This window comes from Liolophura sinensis, chromosome 13 (assembly GCF_032854445.1).
Source record: "Liolophura sinensis isolate JHLJ2023 chromosome 13, CUHK_Ljap_v2, whole genome shotgun sequence".
Classification (NCBI taxonomy): Eukaryota; Metazoa; Mollusca; class Polyplacophora; order Chitonida; family Chitonidae; genus Liolophura; species Liolophura sinensis.
This window is the reverse complement of record NC_088307.1, coordinates 2,742,242-2,755,535: the sequence shown is the minus strand read 5'-3', so window position 1 is coordinate 2,755,535 and position 13,294 is coordinate 2,742,242. Positions and strand designations below refer to the sequence as shown.

Genomic DNA, 13,294 nt, shown 5'->3' with positions numbered 1-13,294 from the left:
AAGACGGATTGATGTATATCTTGGTATATTTTGTCAGACAGCTGGCGGCCGTTTGACATACCTGTTGTGGCCCTGGCTTCACCTTTATACCTGCATAATCAGCCAGTCAGCACTTTGTTAGCGAACCTAACAAAAATGCCAGCCTTCTTCACAGAGCCTTAACTCAACATTATACAACGATCACACGTACATGTACGTTTCATATTCCCACCACATGATTTATGTACATTAAAATATCATTACACGTTTTGAATATATAATTCAAAGCAGTATTGTACAGTAGTAATGAAGTGTGCTGAGTGCATGTTTAGCACATGTCCAACTGCACGCGCACATTCAGTTATAGAGCATACAGTATATATGTACATGCATATCTTGAAGCCATGTAATGCTGTATTAAACTGTTTAAAGGACAAATAAAATGATTTGGTTTTACTTCTTAATGTGCAGATTATTATGCGTAATAACATATAACACTACAAAACTTCAGCATCAAGGGGATAGTGCAATGACTGGTTGACCCGTATCAGTATAATGGCTCGGGCGGGGCGGCTTACTTGCCTTCGGTAAGTCGTCTCAGTGAAGCAGCATTAAATAAAAGAGCGGTGGAAATCTGTCCTGCAACAAAGAGGCACATTACACGTACATGCACCCTAAGGATTCCTTCGTCGTCATATGACTGAAAAATTGTTGATTACGACGTTAAACCCCGAGCACTCACTCACTCACTCATTCACAAAACTTCAATCGAGAATGCCAACACTGCAATGATTGGACACTTTTTATGTCATACATTATTATCACAATGGATTTGTTTCGAAATTGTGTGAAGCTGCTTGGCTGTAAAAAGGCAGTGGTGCTTTTGGGGGTTGTTTTTGTAACAGTCATCATGTTTAGGTCTTGCAGGAAGACAGAACTCCTGCAGAAATGAAAACACTGCACATGTGAAAGGTTGATAATCTCGTTATGAGTACTTTCAACTTTCTTTTTTTTTTCTTTCTCACACATTTGAAAATCTTGAATGTGGTTTGCTTTGAGAAAAATCCTTTAACACATGCATCCAATGGACCCCCTGGAGTTAGTGAGAATTACGTTGTCAGTTCACACTGGGGCAGTAATTCATAGCACAAAACTCTTAAACGTGCTTTAATACAACACAAATAATTGTGGACAGGCTATTTGCAGAAACAGCTGAGCAGTACATGTGGAAAACAGTGAGGGTCTTCATACATGTATAGAATGTCTGCAGGTCACATTAGTACTTTTACAAGTTTAAACAAAATTTCCTTTAAAAATAATTCTATGTTGTTAAATGCCTTTAAAATAAACAGCAAAAACAAGCAAACAAAAAATCATAAATTAAAAAGAAAAAAAAGAAAAGAAATAATTTAACTTATAATACACTTTTGAAGAAGTGGCTCCAGTACTTAAATGTAATGTGTTTGACACGATTTTTACTGGCTGTGGAGAGGTTTTGGGGAGCAAAAAAGAAAAAAAAAAAAAAAAAAAAAAAACAGGTAAAAGAAAAGAAGAAAAAAAACAAAAAAAAAACAAGGCTCCGTTAAAGCCTAACCAAAAACACTCACAATAAACCCCATGGGCAAAAAGGTACATGTATTTTTCCTGATGTAAACATGTTAGTGAAATACAGGTAAGTAAAATACATGTATAACTGTGCCATGTATAAGGGCTGGAGGAAAGTAAAATCATAGGTGTTAACTTTCTACAGATTCACGGGTTTCACCTGTGCTATACACCTTTGTCATTGTATTAAAAAGTATAAACCGTCAACAACCATAACTGATTTAGGTAAAGTAACTACTAAAAGTGAATATTTCTTGAGGCACTATGACCGCAACACTACACGTATATTAACAAAGTCCACTGTGTTTGTTCTACTTGTATGCATACTGTGTCGATTAGCATAAACCGGTTTTCTAACGACCACAAAAGGAAAAACCAAAAGCCTCAGCCTTAATTAAGACAGGTTGACCTTTTAACAGAACACCGTACTGTGGATACAAAGTGATCAAGTTACACATACCTGTAGAAGTTTTGGGGGTAGAAGAACCATAATAGAACAACCGATTCAAGAGACTCGTACGTGTCTCTTCAACGGAATCCAGCTCAATGTAATGACACTGTATGGATAAAGTATGACACCTTCAAGTGTGAAATATTCTATAATTTATCTCATGAGTGCACATAATGCTTCACAGAAGAATTTCCAGGTTTGCATTTCCAACAACTCAAAAAACACATTTGTGATATAAGCAGACAAGTTCTATACATTTTTTTTTTTGATTCGGATTCAACGCTGGACTCAAGGATGTTTGATTTACACGACTGCAATCAGATCTACCCTAACTGTTCAACCTTTTTCGACCACCTCTGCAACAAATAGGTTAAGACATTCTGAGAGAACTGTGGGGTGTAGAGAAACAATCTGGACAGTTTTACGAAGCTTGCATCTTTAATGACACAAACAAATCACTTTTAGTGTCATTTTCATGATAATTGTGTCCACTGAAAGAAGTGTTTCAGTGGTTGAAAAGGTTGAAGATTTACATTAGATGTATGCATTGGTAAGAAACAGGATACAGAAAACAGGAAAAAAGCAACTGGGTCTCTACTCCGCTGGTACCTGAAAAACCTTACCCACAACAAACCAGTGAAAACTGGATTTGGTAATGCGAATTCAGTTAGGTCAACCACCCAATCAGATACAGCACGAGCTGTCCATGCAATGTTTGTATATGTCTTAGTCGGCCATTGTACCAGTACTCAATGAGGAAAAGTTCAGATTCGTCAACATCAGCCCTGGACCTATATTTATCAAGCAACTTACATGTTTCATATACATACATGTATTTATCAAGCAACTTACATGTTTCATATACCTACATGTATTTATCAAGCAACTTACATGTTTCAAATACACACATGTATTTATCAAGCAACTTACATGTTTCAGATACATACATGTATTTATCAAGCAACTTAAAGACTGAAGTCACAAATTGCAGGTGCTTAAAAAGCCTAACTCAGATCAGAAAATAACTCAACTTGTGATGAGTACATTATTCTGCAGTAAAGAATCAGTGTCCAAATTTTAAATTTCTACAGGCAAGTGCTTTATTTGTAGTTGTGTTCGAAACTTTGATTTCATTCTCAAGAAGTTTAAAATAATAAATACAGGCCCTAAACTCTGCAATACGGGCCCTGGACTGAAATGCGGGCCTTGGACTCTGAAATATGGGCCCTAAACTCTGAAATACGGACCCTGGACTCTGAAATACGGACCCTGGACTCTGAAATACGGGCCCTGGACTCAAGCCATTTTGTCCTAATGGACAGCTGCTTGAACACCACCATACTCACCAGAGTGGTAGTGATACGAGTGGAGTAAACTGGAGTGCCTGGTGTAAACCAGCAACCATTGGCAAGTCACTGACAAACTTGCCCACACGTCATGTATGTGATGTACAGATATGTACACCATCTCGGTGGAAGACAAATGATCCTCAGTGAATGAAAGACTGGGCATATGACCATACAAGCGTTATCCACAGCTTAAGTTAATATCATCGAGGTCCTACAGGCATGACAGACATTGAGACCATGGAATTTATAAATCCCCTGTCTATAAGACTTGACTTAAACCCGTACCTTGTGCATCCCAGTGATTGAAAGGTTAATGCCTCTAAAACCAACAGACCATGACTTACTCCCTCAGGCCATGAAATCATGTTTTGACAATTAAATGCGTAGCCATTAAACAGATACGTAGTCGGATCATTTGCAAAAATGTCACAACTCACTTTCATTACTATGATTCAAACTGCTTCAGGCTCCATAAATGTTAGATTTTAATTACAAAAGCTTGGGGCCAAACAGGATGCAATTTATAGCACGAAACGTTTGTGTCACCTAGATATACAATGTCATACGTACATTCCATTGTACAAGAATGATTTCAATTAGGGCTTTCACCTGAAATATGATTTATTTATTTATTTATTTGATCGGTATTTTACGTCGTACTCAAGAATGTTACCTGAAATATACTGAATGCGTTTGCACTGCCATCACATTATATGTATGCATGTTTGGTATTCATAGTAACATGTAACAATACATCTGGTGATGAACAGTCATTAGGTGTGCGGACATATACTGTGTCTTCTGGTGGCACGGCTAGTCCATGTCACTAAAGTGCTGCCACCACTGAAGTATCATGCTGAAGACACCAGACGTGACATCTCACCCAGTCACATCAGGCCACAGAATCATGTTTCCTGGCTCTAACCTCTCAGTAATGAGTGTCAATTTTGGCTACAACAAGTACCATTTTTAACACATTATATTCTACACTAACTTAAGCCCTTCTTTAAACTTTTCCAGGTAACATATTTAAAGCAACTATTACCTGTCCACTATTACATGTGCCTTAACATTTAAGTCAGCAAAAACATTTCACACAAGCTCTTTAATTCACAGTTCATCTATACAGACATGCATGTACATATATTTTTTGTCAGTGGCACTGGCTGTCTTTGTCAGTGGCACTGGCTGTCTTTGTCAGTGGCACTGGCTGTCTTTGTCAGTGCGACACTATATTTCTTGCAGTGGCTCAGTTTGCAACTTCTGCTGTGCAATATTCTACATGTATAAAAATTTAAAACTGCCAGTGTTTACTTCTCTACAGGAATTCCGCATATGTTTCTGCTAAAGTACCATGTGGTACATTTGTAACAATACAGTGCCTTGAGGTGAAAGTTTTGTCTGGTAACATTTTCTGTAGTATTTCCCAACTTTCATAAAAACTGCCCAATACAATGCACAAAATTATCATCACCAGGACTGGATCTCCTAATGCACTTAGATTCTTGGAATACATGAAATAGACTTCAGTCCCATAATACATATTTTTCAGGGATTTACCTAACATGTTTTTTTCTCTTAAAGCTACCTGAACATCCAGAGCCTAATCGTGACTCATCAGGTGAAAAATGAAGAATTCCATATGTAGTATACGCCCTAGGCAAGTTACATATCGTGAGCATTGAAAAGAAAAAGTGACCTGAGGCAGAAATACCTCGACCCCCTCCCCCCCCCTCCCCGTACCATCCCTCCTAACACCCCACACTCACATACACACAGAACTGTATTTAACAAGATGTCAATAGTCCCTAGCAGATGCAGCTTTTTCACTACCACGAGAATACCTCCAGCTTTTACAGGTATTCTACATGTACCTGTGTACCTGTGTAGGCACCCAATCAGTGACACAGATACCTGACCCAGCAGACCAAACTCGTGTATAAAGAAACATCTGAGATTGTCACATACAGTGAAATGAAGTATAGGAATGAATAGGGCTTACTTAGTTGTTTAACTGTGTACTTCAGACTTCAGTAAGCCTGTTTGTAAAAATTATTGCAGTGTCGAAATTGAGATATTTTCCTGTGTTTTTTTTCTTCTCTGATATCATACCTGTTCTCCACACCCAAGAAAAAATCAACTTTTTATAAGTTTTAAAACTTTTTACAACAGCTGTATACTGATGTTTTTAGTCATAACCCTACAGGATTTTGCAAACAAGTTTCTTGAATCATCCAGCCATGCAAAGTTTAAGGACATGCACATACTTACTTTTGAGTGGAAAACATTTGGTAATATCAAATTATGCTTGGATTACATAGCAATCACAGAGAAAGTGCCTAAATGGTTATGTTACCTGTGAAAATGCCCCACAGGTAAATTCACAGGTGAGCAATGTCAGAGGAGTCAATTGGTCTTTTGTCGATTAACACAATTACATAGGTAAATTTACAAGTATGTCGATTTAAATTAAGCTTAATGATAATGGAGTAGTTCTGGCATATTTATTTACTCATTTTATTTATCTGATCGTTATTCTATTCTATACTCAAGAATATTTCACTTATACGACAGCAGCCAGCATTACGGTGGAAGGAAACCAGGCAGAGCCCAGTGGAAACCCACGACCATCCAAGGGTTGCTGGCAGACCTTCCCACGTACGGCCAGAGAGGAAGCTAGCATGAGCTGGACTTGAACTCACAGAAACTGCATTGGTGAGAGGCTGCAGTTCTGGTGTATGTTGTTTAATTGACTGTTGAATAATTGCAGCTGTAATAACGCCATACTCAAAACTTTTTCACTTATTATGACACTGGTCAGTAAATAGGGGGTCGACACTGGAGTGTTTGGTGTAAACCACCAACCTTTGGCATTTTAGAGAAAAACAACCTCCAGTGTGACATACAGTTAAGCACAACATAATGGTGGAAGACAAAATAATGGTCTTCTTACAATGAATGTTAGCCAGAACAAATGGTGATCACTCATTGTCATGGTGGACTGATGAATAGTGAAGAGCCAGGACGTTGACGAGTACATCTATACCGCCCTTAAATCATTATATCTATACCTGACAGAACTGACGGAATAGAGCTTGTGGAGCCCAGGTTATAAATATACCGTATTTCACCTAAAGTTTGCAATGTAAAAATGCACTTTCACAAGCACACAAAGGTCTCAACAAGATATTTTCGATAATTAAGATGCTTAATTACAGCACGTAATTTTTTGTGACGACATGAATTAAACTTCAGAAAAACTTCTTAAGTGGCCCCATACTGTGGATGAATCGATCAAATCACGGGAATTGTATTGCCTGAAAAATACTAAACCTTAGGTAAAATACAGTACGATTGGAGGTGAATTCAGGCATGCCACACAGGTACGCCCTACATAATATCAACTTGGTGTATTTGTACATATGGACCCCAAAACGTGTACAGACAAATACAACACAGAGAATGTAGTTAAAAATGTTTATTTCATGATCATTCAGCCAGAACAATAATTTAGAACGATGAACTGTACAAGACAGGTGAATGACAAGGTACAGTGTAGAGCAATCTGGCAGATGAACTTCTGACAGACAAACAGACAGACAAATAAATAAAAGAGCAATCAGCACAGGTGTCCCAGGATCTAAGGCATTGTTTACCTGTGATACAAGGAACTGTGCTGTTGTACGAGAATGGTAAAAAAAAGACAACAACTAATGACCTCATTTTTTTCCCCTTCTCATTACTTGAGGTTGAACACATCATTCACGTATGACAGTGACAAAGAGGAAACTGTTCTAATGAACTCTGCAGTAATTATGCTCGTGTTGTTCTCAGGGACATGAAGTGATACGACTCAACAATAAACTAGCTTCTATGGCAGTGACTTTTACTCAGGCACTCATGCCAAACAGGTCATGGACATACTTTGATAGCAATAAAACAGTCGAACAAAAGACCAAATGTCTGACCATGCTAAAGTGACGCCTCACAAAAGAGGCTAGCTTTTGCTGACAGGTGCCTGCGATTCAAGGGTCCCCAACAAGTCCTTAACTTAAACATTAACACAACCCATCAGCTCCCGTTACTACACACAGAGTAGTTTATCCTTAACATGTCCCTTTCATAATATTCACACACTTTTTTTCTTTGCGATCCACAGGCCATGAAATCAGGTTCACAGGGTTAAAAAGAATGACTCATCACACGTGTTGATAAAGACAGAGGACGTCCGTTTTCTCAGAGAAAGTCTGCACAGGATGGGATTTTTACGATGTCTATTCATAAACAAACTATCCATTATGCAAGAGGGATTCAGGCTTTGTTTCAACCTGAGACACTCGTGTAACAATGACAAAGTTCATTTCTTGTTACTCTGGATCATAAATATTTTGCAAATGTATAATAACGTTACACAGTCATGTACACACACATCCTGTTTGACATTGTTATATATTTACATGTACTGCACCTATGTTATATTCATCAACTTGTGATTAAGACAGTTCATTTTTACAATGGTAATTATACAAATGAATGCTAAAACAAAAATTAAAATTTCTACTCAAGGTCTTGTACTGTGTTTAAATAAAAAAGTACAGCAACCTGCTAAACTTACAAGTTCTTACACTGGTATAAGTGAAATATTTTGAAAATTTTAAATGTACCCTAAATGACCGCAAATTTTGTCCATGACTAACTTGCCCATTTTTCTATTGATTTTAGAACAGTGTTTTGAGGTTTACTTGGAACAGGGGGTGATATTCCACTGGGAAATTGTAGGTTTCAGCAACAAAAATAATATTTGTGAAATTTATTTGCCTCTAAATATGCACTTTTGTGGACGAAATTTTTTGGTCGTTTAGGGTATTTCTAAATAAGCCGCTGTGAGATGCAGACAATACAAACAATTACATACCAGTACCACAGGATTTTCAAAACACACAAATATGTAAAATAAAACTGCAAAAAATGAACACAAATTTTGTTGTTTTCATTACCCCAATGTTACGACACATCGCAACTGTGAAGATTCCAGTTTGATGGCTAAGATACATGTACAGAACGCCTTCTTCAAACAGCCATAGTTTCCAGAATTATCACCAAGAACAGTCTTCATATCATCCAACATTATCAGGTCAATAGATTAGATGCACTCTGTAGTATGCTTTTACCAGTTTGATCATAAAATACATGTAGCAACAACCAACAATATTGCTTCTTACTGGATTTTCCAGGCCATTAAAATCCTCATAAACTTACAGTTCTGTTTTCTTCAAACGTTTGTTAATTCACAGAAATGTGATATCGACTCCAAAATGAAGGACTTCATGTATTTACAAGTACCTGTACGTACTCTGATCAGAACAGTCTGATTCTACCGAATCATCTCCTTCTTCTGCGTTTTTTTCTTTTTTTTTCTTCTTTTCTTCTGCCATCCCTCGAATGACAAAAGTGGTAAGAATTTCAGCGATCTCCAGAGTTAAGTCCACAGAGCATATTCATAAGGTTGTCATCAGGGAGTCAGATGTGTCCCAGTCCTGTGTCAGAATCACTGGTGTTTGATGGGAATCATTGTGTCACTCATGTGTACTGGGGCTTCTATTGACAAAATACCATTGTGACTGAGTTTGGAAGTCAAGGCTTGTGCTGAGACTACCGGAGGGATCGTGTACTGTCGTTTATACTCACGGAACGCCGATTTCCCTTCGCTTTTCTCCTCGTGACAAGCGTGGACGGTGAGGATGTTATCTGAAGTTGTCAGGCTGATTTCTTCTGGTCGAAACTGCCGCACATCAAACTGCAGCTGAAACTTTTTCTTGCCGTTCATGTCGGTGACGATTGGGTTGTCCATCCTCAGCTCTTCATTCATGTGGATGTCCGTCGGCAGGGCCTTTGACGGCACCAAGGTCAGCATATCTTGGTACATGCGACTCATGTTGTTGCTGAGTTGTCTTAATTCCTGGTCAAAATCTCGGATGGGTGCTAGACGCTGGTTAGAGAAAGGTACTAGGTCAGTGTGATGCTGGTGGTGAGGTTGGAAGCGCGGTGACCTGTCCAAGCTCCAGCGGTTATACTGCGGACTGATCCAGCTAGGCTCAAGGCTAAGATTCGGTCTCCACAAGTCTCTCTCGTCCTCAAAACTGATGGGCACATACCGTGACAAAGCCATCACAGGGTGTATGTCGTCGGTTCTTTTTTAATCGTCACTCACTAGTTTGACAATGAAGGCAGCCAATTGATCTGGGCCAATCCGTGCAAATGGGCGTTGCTTACTTAAAGACGGCACGTGGCTTGAATGGCGAGTGTTTATCGTCACCACACAGAGGTGCTTTAGGCAGGTGCTCCGGTAGACACAGTAATGGCCTCTGGGGTTTACTCAAGCATTTTATATTCCTCTACCATGCATCCAGAAGTTTCCAAAATGTGGGCAAACAGCATGCCTGACTATCCTTAGCAAAAAAAAAAAAAACCTGGAGCAATTTCAAGAAAACTCCCAGGTTTTTTTTAACATGTTTACCACAACCTAGTTCACAGGGCTGACATATACACAATCACAACACGCATGACTAATATGTACAGACAACGGTCGTGTGTTAAAAAAAAACTGTAAGTCCACTCCCCTGAGCTGTCAATCACAGCTGGATGTGCGGAGGCTGGACAAGCATGTTCTCTCACCTGACGTTAATTACACACTTCAGGTAAAGTAGAGGTAGCCCGACTTTTTACCTGTACACATTTACCTGCTTTACAGTGTGTACTACAGTAAATTAGAACATGCTGAGGCCAGAGCATCTTGCTTCCCACTATTTCCATTCATAACACGCTGTTCAAACTAAATACACACGTACAGTGCACATACATAAACATCAGTGAACATCATGTCTTAATATCACACATGTTCAGGTGAACAGGTGTACTGAAGCATGTCTTAATATCATATACATGAAGGAAAAGATCACACGTATATGTATTCACAACTTAATCTGAATCTTAACCACGTAAATAATTTTCACAATCATGAATGAAGAACATAAAACAAAAACAATAAATGCATGTATGTCATAACACACCAGCTCATTTCCTGCCAGTAAAAATGCATGATTTTAGACAAGCATATGGACTTCTCAGTTCTTACAGTTTGTCTTAGATGTTACAATTCTGTACTATGGTAGGCGTAATGTTAATACCCATTCACATTCATCTGCCAATATACACTGTTTGCCTAAAAATTTTGTCCATAAATAAGTCACACATTTTGCCAGATTCTCAGAACTGTATTGATCCCTGATAAGTGTTCTGAGGTTTGCATCTGGAAGGCACAATTGTTAAGACATTTGTACTATACTACCAGGAAAATTTAAGTTTTTATAGCACCAAAAGAAATATTTTATTACAATTTAGACAGAAAAGATATGGCTCGACATCAAGATATGGCTAATATGCTGATAACTTGGTGTTAGAAAAACCACAATCATTCTATTTCCTTCATACTAGGGGTTTTATATAACACTGCCTTGTAATACACATGATGTACCGGTATCTGTCAATGTACCTAATGGCCACAGCTTGTATTAACTAAGTAAGAAACTTCTGATTGAAAATTTAAATTTATTTATTTATTGGACTGGTGTTTTATGCTAAATTTAAGAATGTTTCACTTATACAACGGCGACCATCAGTATGGTGGCATGAAACCCGGCCTAGCCCAGGAGAAACCCATGTATGGAAACCCATGACCATCCGCAGGTTTTTGTCAGACCTTCCCACATACAGTCGGATAGGAAGCCAACAGGAGCTGGACAAGTATTAAATTAATATTAAACATCTGCACTTACTTGTAATTATCATGTGGAATGAAATAAACAACATGTTTAATAAATGTTTTAATACAATAAAAAATAGCGCCCCCCCCCCCCAAAAAAAAAAAACAAACAACAAATTATATACACAATGAAAAAATCTATCTATTTATTATACTGTATGCCAAGAAGTAAACTGGTCATACAGAACAAAGGTGAATGCCTTGGATAAAATACCGCACAGAAACCAAAGTTTGCATGTATGTCAAAAAAAGTTAGACAATATAACCAGACTGACCAGGTGAGTATAGACTGGTCACATACAGCTGTAAATAACAGATATGCTCATCGGTGTACAGGATACATACATGTACAGGTAGGATTGTCTGGTTTACCTGTCAGTTTCAGATCCTCCTCATGTGAAAAAAAAAAGTAGTTTTAAGAATCCCAAACTGTCTAGCCCCAAATTGATAGCCTTGTCTTATTGAGAGGTTTGCAAACAATTTACAGTACAAAGACTTAAAGATGATTCGGAAAAACAAGTAAACAGCCTTGTTTGCTGCAAATCTAGAATTCTCCAGCAATTACGATGGAATAACTTCATGATCTCAGGGTATTCCCAAACAAACAGCATAATTTAGTGCAAATCTAGAACTCTCCAGTGTTCAGGATGGGACGAAGATATTTACTTAAATTCAGTGTATCATAAACTTGATGTACTTGTACATGAGTAATAAAAATGAACAATTCTAGAAAAAGTGTAATAGTAAAACAGTGTAGAATATTCTACAGAAGCAAAGTAACTACGAAGAATTTCACTTTGATGACCACACTAAGAGTATTACAGTTTTGTAACAATGAAACAGTGTACATGATTATTTATTATACTAAGCTGTTCAGTGGGTCAAGACGAATGTTCTGCCTTCTATAACAATACGAAAAAAGGAAATAAAATAGCTTTAATAGAGAGAATTCACACCGCAGAGAAATCCAGCAGTTTATACAGCAGCTCAGCTGATTAACGCTTTACATCGTACTGAGAGATAAAATCATTTTCATCACTTGTCAGGTTTATGGATATATATATTGTGTATATAATGTACATGTACACTGTATATTATAAGTTACCGCATTTCTGCAAGTCTGATACTGGAAAAAATGACACATGACCGCCAAACTGGAGTGTGGCATTCGCCAGGAAACAGGACAAAATTTCAGCATCAAACAAGTAGGGATAGAGTAACGAATTTATTTCTACGTGCAGCTCTATGATCAGAGAAATTTAGATCAGTGTGGTATGGACGTTTACCCTCCACTGCACATGACTGCTCGCAACCTATGACTAACCTAGAATCTACTACGTGTAGAAATAAGTATAGTTACACCTACTGTATACACGTAAATGTAGTTATATATATATATATATATATATATATATATATATATATGTGTGTGTGTGTGTGTATATATATATATATACACACACACACACACACTATACTATAATTGTGTTATATCCATTTTATTGTTGTACTATAGTTGTATACACATGTGCTATACTATGTATGTATGCTTGGGGTTTCAGTCATATGACAAGTAGGAGCCATTAGGCGTGTGCTAGTACCACTGAAGTGTCAAGGCAAAAACACCACACTTGACACTGCCCCCCCCCAACACCCACCCCAAATCACATTCTACTGTCACTGACACCGGGGCAATCAGTCATGTTTCCTTGCTCTAACCTCTTGTAGTGTCGAGCACCAAGCAAGGCAGCATAGGTATCATTTTTAAAGTCTTGACCTCGGTTTGACGCAAAGTCTCCTGACTTTGACACGGACAGTCTAAACCCTTAGGCCACCGAAGTGGTGCTATTTGCTACAGCTGTAGATGTACACATGTACATTCTTGATGTCAAGTCTCCCAACTTTTAGAAGGACAGTCTAAACCCTTAGGCCACCGAAGTGGTGCTATTTGCTACAGCTGTAGATGTACACATGTACATTCTTGTTGTCAAGTCTCCCAACTTTTAGAAGGACAGTCTAAACCCTTAGGCCACTGAAGTGGTGCTATTTGCTACAGCTGTAGATGTACACATGTACATTCTTGATGTC

At 38.1% G+C, this 13,294-nt stretch overlaps 2 protein-coding genes across 2 annotated transcripts in view; both read right to left on the bottom strand.

The window, feature by feature from the left end:
- The window catches only part of LOC135480694 (probable RNA-binding protein 18), a 31,913-nt gene that overhangs the window by 13,588 nt on the left and 5,031 nt on the right, over nt 1-13,294 (bottom strand). The window lies entirely within an intron of this gene.
- Nucleotides 8,467-9,694, bottom strand: LOC135480519 (alpha-crystallin B chain-like). Its single transcript, XM_064760369.1, has one exon. The coding sequence runs from the start codon at nt 9,551-9,553 to the stop codon at nt 8,933-8,935; it is 621 nt and encodes a 206-aa protein (XP_064616439.1). The 5' UTR covers nt 9,554-9,694; the 3' UTR covers nt 8,467-8,932.

Excerpts from the sequence above, each read along its gene's own strand:
- LOC135480519 (XM_064760369.1), bottom strand. The coding sequence starts at position 9,553 with ATGGCTTTGTCACGGTATGTGCCCATCAGTTTTGAGGACGAGAGAGAC.